The following is a 9,865-nucleotide window of genomic DNA, read 5'->3' on the forward strand; positions in this document are numbered from 1 at the left end:
CAGGTATTACTTCAAATATTATGTCAATGGTGTTCTCTGTTTGAATAACATAGACACTATCAGTATCAGCCATGTGTATTTCATAGTCAAGCTTGTGATCAGATTGATAATCGTTGGTTCACTTTATCAGTTGTGTCGTCTTATCAGTGACACAGTCTTGTCATCTATCAGTGTTGTCAGTTCAGCATAGCATAGTCAGTATTTTTCTTTCCTTTTGTCGAAAGTCTCATGCAAAGTAGTTTTTTTTTTTGCTTCTAGTCCAGTACTGACTAACACAGTATATAAGTAATTTAATATATATTTAACAAAAACAGGGAAAGGATAGACAGAATACACCGTAGCTGTATTCATTTCCTCTCCAGATTCCAAATCCTCTTTTTTTAAATTTTCCAGTTGAGACATTAACAATGTTTTTGACCACATCATCAACCTCAACTATTTTTCCAACACAGTTACAAATCCGTTTCCCTCAAATACCACTGGAGAGAGGCCAAGTACCACCAATGCTATGCTAACTGTAATTCGTGGACCACTACTTCTTGTACTTCTGTTTGGTGTTTTTTTTTTTATCATGTATCAAGTGGAATAGTTCCTTCTACTTAGAGGACATGTGGCTTATTTCCATCCCTGTTCTACACAAAACCCAAACTCACAATCACTGATTTTTTTTTGTACATGTGTTACATAACAAACATACCAAGAAGACAGACTTTACACAATAATGATGACATCCCTCGGCTAACCTCTCTTTCTTTGCTCACAGTCCTAACTTTTTCTATACTAGAGAATTTTTTAAATAATTTTATTAATAATTCATAGATAACCCTGCTGCCATATGGTTTCCTGTTATTGACAAAATATTTCTAAATAAGGAATTACAGTGAAAAGGGAAGAGCACAGAGGCGGGTCAGAGAATGAAATTAGAAACCCTCAGCCCACCCTCCCCTCTCTCGCTCTCTTTCTCTCTCTCTCTCTCCCCCTCTTTCTTTCTCTCTCCCCTCTTCCTCTCTCTCACTTCTCAACCCTCCTTCTCGAACTCTGTTATATTCTTGCATGTGGTGACGTCATTTCTTTCAGACAAGGGCGTTTGCCGCATTCATAGTCACACTGTTATGACTGTAGGAAAAGAGAGGAGCCACGACATTTGAGTACAAACTTCAATTTCCCTTTCCTCAGCGCCCACTACAGAACAAGGTAAGTTTTCTCCTGTGTTTAACTGCTTTACTGAGACTGTGACCAAGCCTTTGGGGAAAATGTAAGAAACCTCTTCCTGTGGCTAAAACTTTCATCTTTGATCCTCAGAGATTAACAGCCTCAGACTAAAACTTGACACTTGCTCCGTGTAATCTCCTTTTATTTAATGCCTTCTGATGACTGCACTTATCCATGGATTTAGTAGTGAAGAAGAATTAAGATTATGGACTATAGTTGGACCTTTGGGTCCCTGACAAAGTATGTGGCCTCATTTTTTTTCGCTTCGGAAAATAAAAAAAAGGAAACTTTATTTTCACTGAATTTGTACAATGGATGTTTGTTCTCTGAGAGAGCGGCAGCATAAATGAGAATAAAGGAATAAAAGCAATAAAACAAAATACAACATTATAGTGTAAAGTACTGTACACTCGAACATATTAAATGTGCACTGACAGAGCGGCGAGCAGCGTGGTGTTAACATGGTGACTGAATTGTTTGTTGACTCTGACATCCATCATTACACAATTGTAGGAAGCTAACACCGGCAGTGGAATATCTTATGCATTTTATTGCACTTTCTCACCTTTGTATTGCACAATGGACTTTGCGTCATGTATTGGTTAACTACGTTACAACATGGAGGGGAGAACAAATAAGAGATAAGTTGTCATCTTTAGGAAGAAGTACAACTCTCTAAACTTTGGTAATGAGTTATTATTTAAATAATGAAAACATCAGGTATTTATGAACAAATCCGCTTCAACAATTGATTCGACGGTAAACGCTAAGCAAGTGGAAACGTTTAGTTTAGTCTTACCAGTTTTTATGAGGCTTCGATTAATTATTCTGCAACTGAAGCTAAGAACGCTGAGCTCTAAGGCGATGTACACAGAGACACATGGACAGGAAAAGCTTTGATGTGACTTAAATGGAGACTGTTTTAAAGAGGCTCAAGTTTACTTTACTTTACTATTTATATAGCAGCTGCTGTACACGATGAGAGGTGAGATGGGCTTCTGTTGTCTATTAAATTTAAGAGCAGTTGGCAGTTTTTTCAGGTTCACATTGAAAGCATGAAAAACATGCAATGCAATTACGAAAGAATTAAATCAATATTGTAGACTCAGACCTCATAAATACACAGTAACTACTGTTGCTATGTTGCAAATACAACAACTCAAACAGGAAGTGACCTCTGGAGGTATTCTGCAGAAGTGTGAAATCTGAAGTTTCATGTGGAAGACCTGACTGTCAGTTCATTTTTTATTTTATTTATTTATTTTTTCTGGAAGTTTTTTTCTAGAGTTATTTGTTTCTGTATGGAGTAAAGGTTGGGGAGTAAAACTATCCAATAGGGTTCAGAGCTATGATTTCCAACTTTATTTCCAATAATAATTTTTAAAGTTAATAATATATTTTTGTTTTCTGGACCAGATACTGCAGGTATCTGAGCATCCCTGCATCTGACAAAGTGACAGTTAAATTTCATTACCAGAAAATAGGAAAATCAAATTAATGAATTTTTGAATGAAGAGGTTAGTCAGAGGTTGGGACAAGACCTTTGATAAAGAAATATAGCACTCCACAGAGATGTTTTGATAGTTACGTCACCTCTTTATTATCAAAACCTGCCCCATGGAATGTTCTCTGAACAAGAAGATACTTGTCCTTGTGTTCAGTGGTTGCAGCCTGTCTGGTGCCTTCAGGTCTACTTCCACCAGCACCCTTTATTATTAGGCATTTTATCACATTGTATTTTTTTCTTTTTCTCTTTTCTTTTTCTTAAATTTTTTAACCTTTGAAGAATAAGCGTTAAAAAATGGGCATGCAGTAGGTATAACATAAATAAGGTAATCTCTTTCACAGGATCATTATGGCATACCATGGCCCAGCCTATGGTTTCAGCCGCGAGGTCCAAAATAAAATTGATAAGAAGTACGATCCGGAACTGGAAGAAAAGCTGGTGGAGTGGATCATCGCCCAGTGTGGCTCTGGAGTGGAGCGACCCGAGTCAGGCAAGAGTGGCTTCCAAACGTGGCTAAAAGATGGACGTGTGAGTGTTTGCCTACCCATAATTGTTTCTTTAATATTCATCACTGTCGTCAGGGTCTGACAAAGTCCTCTGTCTGTGAACGCCTGTAGGTGCTGTGTGAACTCGTCAACAGCCTGTACAGAGACAACAAACCCATTAAGAACATCAAGAGCTCCACTATGCCATTTAAACAGATGGAGCAAATCTCCCTGTTCCTCAAAGCTTCTGAAAACTACGGTATGACGAAAACGGACATGTTCCAGACAGTTGACCTCTATGAAAGTAAGTCAAGCAATAAGACACTATACAAAATCATAATTCTGTTGACTGGTTGCCATAAAACCTTGTACAAGTGGTGCCTGTAGGAAAACATGCATGGCTTAAATGATGATTCAAAGAGGAGAAAGTGGCTATAAGAAATGGGACATTTTGTTGGGCGAATCAAAATTTGATTTTGACTTTGGCTTTCCACATTTAGGAAAAAGCCTTTCGCCTTGCTAGCGTGTAGAGTGCTGCACCCGCCCCGAACACAAACAGTAGTTTACCTTTTAGCACATTTGTAATGAAGCGGTTAAATGACTCAAAAGGCAGCTGATTGTTCTTGAGAAACCAGTTTAATTTTTTCCAACCACAGTGCCGTGTCACAATAGTGTGATGAATGACGAGAGATCATTAAGTGTGCCCTGGAAAATTATGCAATTTTGTTTAATTGGTACCAAAACTAATATGTATTTATTGCAAATACTGTTTCTTTGTTTGTCTATGCGTTAAAGGCACAGCAATTAAATCATCTTCCGCTAGGTGGCAGCCGATTGTTATGAAAACTAAAAGAAAAATAATCAGAGCTTTTGAAGAAGATCTCTGTGCATGTCTTTCTTTAATTCCTGCCAGTTTATCAGCGTTGTCTTTAACTAAACAGGAGTACATTTTTAGTCAATTTAAACTTAAAGATTATTATGCTTGTTACATTTACGTTTTGTGAGATTTTTTTTTTGGTGGTGTGCTGTGGGATTTTTCCTGGAGATTTAGGTGGTGTGCTGTGGGATTTTTCCTGGACGTACGTACCAAACATTGTTTTTTATGACATTGCTATGTGTCTTTAGGCAGAGACCTGGCCGCTGTCCAGAGGACCCTAATGGCTCTGGGTAGTCTGGCTGTTACAAAGAGTGATGGGAACTACAAAGGAGATCCCAGTTGGTTCCATAAGTGAGTATTCATTCCTGGCCCAGAAATGCACCAATAGCATTTTTTTTTCTGATTTAGATTTTTTAATTTTTGTAATGATACATTTTAAAAAATGTTTAGCTTTTATAATAAACTGTCAAGTGTTTTGAAGCTAATAACGTGTGAGCTCCACTTTGCCATCACACCAAAAACCATCTGATTCTTTTCAATGGCCAGTTGATGGGAGCACCTCTACTTTATTAGTCGTTCTAGTTTGGTTAAACATACACAAACAGGTTTAATGTAATTCTATTTACTTTAGTTTACGTATTCAGTTGTGACAACTTAACCCGACAACTCCATGTTTATCCACATGCAGGAAGTCCCAGGAGAACAGGAGAGAGTTCTCAGAAGAACAAATGAATGAAGGCAAAAGTGTAATTGGGCTGCAAATGGGAACAAATAAAGGCGCAACTCAAGCTGGCATGACAAGTTATGGACGACCAAGGCAAATTATTAACAAAAAACCCTGAAACTAAGAGGTGTTAATCAGAGCTCCAAGACACAACTCCATGTGTGCTCTGGAATGTCATGTACCAAGGGCAAACTATCTCACTTTTCACTCTAACTTTTGCTTCGGAAAAATATAACCTGTCTGCTTTCAAGACTAAACAGGGACCAACTAAAATATGTGCAAAAATAAACATTCCCTAATCAAGACATTCCATATACTTACATTGTGAACAAAGTTCTAACTGTATACATGAGTGAGTGTTTATAACAGTTTCTTTCATTAGAAATAATTTGAATTGAATTCACAGACCAGACTTGCAGACACTAGTGCAGAAGCTCACCACTACACAGGAAGGGTGTAGTGGGGGGCTTCGTTGCAGTAACATCCTTCCAACTGTCAGAAAACGACAACGCTGCTCCCCAGGATGAGGTCAATGGGTTAGATGCAGAGGACCAATTGTGTTGTGTGTTTATATATGTCAGTATGTGTCCAATGACAACAAAGGCAAGTCTTCATTTAAACGTGTTTTGTTTTCTGTTTAAATCCTCAAAGTTAACCCCAGCATACAAAGAACAATTCTTAAAAGGCATTTAAAACAAAATCTTAGGGAATTCAATTCATTTTTTCCCCTCACTGACAAAAATTTTATTGTATTTTAGATCACAGTGGGATTGTGCTAATTCAAATCCTTAAATAATAAACAATTGTTTGATCCCCTTGAGATTCCTATCAATTTCTAAATCGGTTCTGTTCACAGTATGTTTCATATTCTTGTCATAATCAGTTTTATTGATGTCTTTTAATCAAATGTGTTTAATAAATTCAGTCTAAAAATTTACAGTTGTCTGGTATTTTTCTAATCATGTTTCACTACATGGCTGTGGTAAACAGCATATACAATCCAGTGTTTTTGTTCTACAGTGCCATTGTGGCTAGTATTGTAAACCCACTGGATAATAAACTGAGTTAGTTAACTTTTTCATAGAAAGTGTTTGTATTGATATTGGTTTCTTGCAGTATCAAAAACCACTTCAGTGTTGTTGGTTACTTCTAATTTTCCTAGACTAAAATTCCCTAATGTTTCTCTTTTCCAGAACTAGGTGCATAAGACAACGACAAGAATATCGACAATGGGAGAAAAACTTTAAGGGGACTAACCTTAGTAGTAATTTTGATAAACAAATACCATTTAAATAGTGTTTGATCAACATCCTGTTAGCATATAATTACATTTTTTAATCCAATGTAATTTCACTATAAGGGCACTGAATGCATAAATAAATAAATTTCGCGATTACTGACTTTCAGAGTGCACACAGTGACTGAATCACCGGTGATGGGCTCTTTAAATTGGCCTCACGTTAACAGAGGTGTGGCTTTTGTCCTCATGTAAACCACTCCCCTCGTTTCAGTACTACACTAAACACACAAACACACACAAGTTTCGCAAGACGGAGGAGGTGAGGGTAAGCCCCGCCCACCAGGTGTGGACGCAAGAGTGAGTCACAGCAGGTCTCGGGAGAACGACATTTCCCAGTTGGAGTAAAGTCTAAACACTTTTTTTGACATAAGGAATTCTGCATGTTTGTTTATCCTATGTTTCGAATGTGGTCTGCGTTTTTGCTGATGACAGGTAAGTTTAAATAACTTCCTGGAAGGGGGAATGACGTTGTCAATTTCAAACGTTGAGTTAAGTCTTTAGGCGGAGACAGTTTTAGGCAAATATCCAGGTAATTCAACTCGCAAGACAACGTAAGCAGTTGTTTTGGCTACATTGTCAACACTTTTAGTGTTTTTCATAACTTCTTATACGGCTGTTGGAAATATGATCCGTCATACATGTGTTTCTTAAGCTATTTTATCAAATTATTCTGAAAAAACCTAAACGCATTTTATAACGTATGCGGACTGTAAAACTGTGACATCTACCGGCTAAAGTTCGCTAGCAGTGGTTTGCGTCCTGGAACACGGCTGGCTTATTTTTGTGTTAATAAGGCTTCTTTCCCCTGTTTTTCCACAATGTGACATGTTTTGTTATACACATTTCAGCATAGTTTAATACACAATGTGACATGTTTTGTTATACACAAGCATAGTTTAATGTCGATATTGACGTTGGTAAAAAAAAAAAAAAATTGATATTGGCGTTGGGAAGAGTTGACAAGGTAAATTAATTTCAATGGAAAAGCTATTCTCTGGGTAGTCATTCACCTGGGATAGCACATTTATTTAAAAATGCTACACAAAAGTAACCAAATAATGTGTATTATGTTCACGGTTGACTAGTCAAATGGGTTAATGTCTGATTTATTTATTGCTTTTCTATTGTTGATTATAACGTGTAGGTTTTCCTCTGTTACCGTGTTAATTACCGCGTTAATGATAAAATTTATTAGCATTAGCTTCCTACAAAACCCATCAAATAATTTTATTGTAAGAATAAAACAAATATATATATATTTATATATACATTTTTAACAATTCAATATAGACACATACATACATGAACCCTTTTATGTTAATAATTCCACTGGTGGCATATACTAATATTTGATAATTTTATATTTTTTATTTAGGAAATAATTATATTTAAATGACATTTTATCTATGTTGATCATATGGTAAGAAATGCTAAAATATAGGCCTGCTCAAATGAAAACAAATTCGGCCACTTTAAAAAGGATTCATATATCTTGAATTTACATAGCTATAAGCTATGGGATTTTATTATTCATTGCATTTTTACTTTTTCCAGCTGTATTCTTGCACCTTAAAACCCCTGTTGAATAGAAACATAAACCCTCTGTTCCTTTTTTAGCCTCAGTGCTACAGTTACTTTACACCCAATCATTGCATCATTTCTGCAATGGCTTACTTTTAAATGACCTATTCAATAGGTTAGTTAGGTTAGAAACTAATAGACTTTAACCTCTAAAAGTTTCAGCTGAGCATGTATTACAAAACATGTACAAAGTATTCGTCAGCCAACAACATCAGGACAGGCAAAGACATGTTAGCTCCAAGTAGTTGATGCCTCTACTGCAGCTGTCTTTTTCACGGACGACTCAGGATAGAAACGTTGTTGCATTTATCAGTTCATTTATTGTCTTAAAATAGATGATTGGAAGGCTCAAATTCAACACATGACCACCAGGTAATTATTGAATCTGATATTCAGTAGATTTGGTGGAGGGATACATTTAAAGTAATGTTAAGATAAGGCAATTTTTGAGTTACAATGATGGCTCTGTAATTATTCACTACCTTTAACGTTGACTTAAGTGAACCCAGAGAAAGAGGATTAAGTAACCTTCCCTTCTCTTGCATCCAGTGTTAAGACTATATTACATTATCCTTTTGTTAACTCTAACCCACTTCACTTTTATGTCCAGATTATGTCAACAGAAATGTGCATTGCATACTGCTTGACTCTCTCCGAAACAGCCCGTTTTACTCTTGTTTGCAATCTTAGGTCACTAGCCGTCTTCCTTGTTTGTCACTCTGTAATAGTCATTCATTTCTAATGGATACCAAAATGCTGCCTCACAGGTCATGTGGTGGGTGCATTTTCCATTAATATTGGTACAGTTTGTAAGGTCCTGTCTGTATTTGGTACTATTTATTTTTCCATAACTGTATTCAATCTTTGCAACTCCCAATGAAAATCTCATACCTCTAGTTGCCCTGTCAAAGTCTGTTCTTTAATTCTTTACTCTAACTATATATGTAGAATTTTGTTATATCTGCATTTTGTGGATTATGTAGCAAATTAATGTAAGCAATAACTATCTGATGTTTATATTGTTTAACAGACTTTTAAATCTCTAAATATTTTCTCACCTCACTGAATTTTTCATAGGGATACAATGTGTCTGCGGGATAGATATTTACACTCCAGGTGAAGTGGAAGCAGTCAATGGGACCAATGTGAAACTGAAGTGCACTTTCAGCTCCAGTCACCCAGTGACGCCACAGACGGCCATTGTGACATGGAACTTCCGTCCTATTCACTCAGGAACGGATGAGTCGGTGTGTATGAAAATGACAACGAGAACCTATACTGTCAATTTTGTATCTATTGTTTTTCTATTTTAAAGTTTGTGGTGTTTTGTTGTTAACATAGTTCTGATATTTTTACCACTAAGTGAGAAACAAGGTCTGACAGCAGGGGAGCTCCACTTTAATTGTTTTGTTTTTTTTTACAACAATATTCTTATAGTTACTAACTGAGGTAGCCCAGTTGTTGTTTTATACATTTCGATTTAACAATACCCTTAAGTAATATGGTACACAGTTTTAGCACATATTAGGTGCATCTTTGGAAAACCGATCATGTGTTTGTTATTTTTAATCTGACATCTGAATATTTTATTTTGGCCACACCTACTACTTCTCACATGTAGCTGTTGCATTGATTGGTCCCTGTAGGCCACTGAAAGCATAAAATAAAATGAAAAATAATGTTTTTACACTGGCAAAATAAGCTTATAGATCAAAAATATTAGGTCCATGTTCCTTCAGTTATAATATCAGGACATGGCTAAAGCCAGTATATCCATGGAGATATTTATACTAATGATTAGGATCGGTTGACAGCTTACAGATGACATGGCTGCATTTTTGTGTTAGTGGCAAATTTCTGCTGTGTGTTTACATGTCTAGTACTTCTACTTGTGTCAGGTGTTTTATTACCAGGAGGTACCATACCCTCCCCAGAGTGGGCGATTTAAAGGACATGCTGTGTGGTCAGGGGATATTACAAATCGGGATGCCTCCATCACCCTGCATGAAGTGCCTCCAACTTTTAATGGTACCTTCATCTGCCAGGTGCGCAACCGTCCGGATGTGCACGGTGTAAATGGAGAAATCAACCTTAAAGTTGTGAACAAAGGTAAAATTGACAATATATTATTAGAATATCGTACCATTGTATAAAATCATAGAATCTTTTGTCACATTTT

General features: G+C 36.5%; 2 protein-coding genes across 2 annotated transcripts in view; both read left to right on the plus strand.

Moving 5' to 3' along the window:
* The first annotated feature begins 1,009 nt into the window (after nucleotides 1–1,009).
* LOC103395314 (transgelin-like) lies at nucleotides 1,010–5,742 on the plus strand. Its single transcript, XM_025065970.1, has 5 exons — nucleotides 1,010–1,194; nucleotides 3,061–3,247; nucleotides 3,337–3,508; nucleotides 4,330–4,432; nucleotides 4,770–5,742. The coding sequence occupies exons 2-5, from the start codon at nucleotides 3,068–3,070 to the stop codon at nucleotides 4,921–4,923; spliced, it is 609 nt and encodes a 202-aa protein (XP_024921738.1). The 5' UTR covers nucleotides 1,010–1,194; nucleotides 3,061–3,067; the 3' UTR covers nucleotides 4,924–5,742.
* A 609-nt stretch (nucleotides 5,743–6,351) lies between these two features.
* LOC103395313 (myelin protein zero-like protein 2) overlaps nucleotides 6,352–9,865 on the plus strand; it is a 6,473-nt gene continuing 2,959 nt past the window's right edge. Inside the window, exons 1-3 of the mRNA XM_008332975.3 lie at nucleotides 6,352–6,537; nucleotides 8,764–8,933; nucleotides 9,585–9,795. Of these exons, the coding sequence (XP_008331197.1) occupies nucleotides 6,486–6,537; nucleotides 8,764–8,933; nucleotides 9,585–9,795 (433 nt within the window). The 5' untranslated portion in view covers nucleotides 6,352–6,485. The remainder of the gene's footprint in view (nucleotides 6,538–8,763; nucleotides 8,934–9,584; nucleotides 9,796–9,865) is intronic.

Source organism: Cynoglossus semilaevis, chromosome 19 (genome assembly GCF_000523025.1).
Source record: "Cynoglossus semilaevis isolate Cse_v1.0 chromosome 19, Cse_v1.0, whole genome shotgun sequence".
NCBI lineage: Eukaryota > Metazoa > Chordata > Actinopteri > Pleuronectiformes > Cynoglossidae > Cynoglossus > Cynoglossus semilaevis.

Coding starts and splice junctions, on each gene's coding strand:
- LOC103395314 (XM_025065970.1), top strand. CDS start 3,068: ATGGCATACCATGGCCCAGCCTATGGTTTCAGCCGCGAGGTCCAAAAT. Junction 3,248..3,336: donor CGTGGCTAAAAGATGGACGT/GTGAGTGTTTGC, acceptor GAACGCCTGTAG/GTGCTGTGTGAACTCGTCAA. Junction 4,433..4,769: donor GATCCCAGTTGGTTCCATAA/GTGAGTATTCAT, acceptor ATCCACATGCAG/GAAGTCCCAGGAGAACAGGA.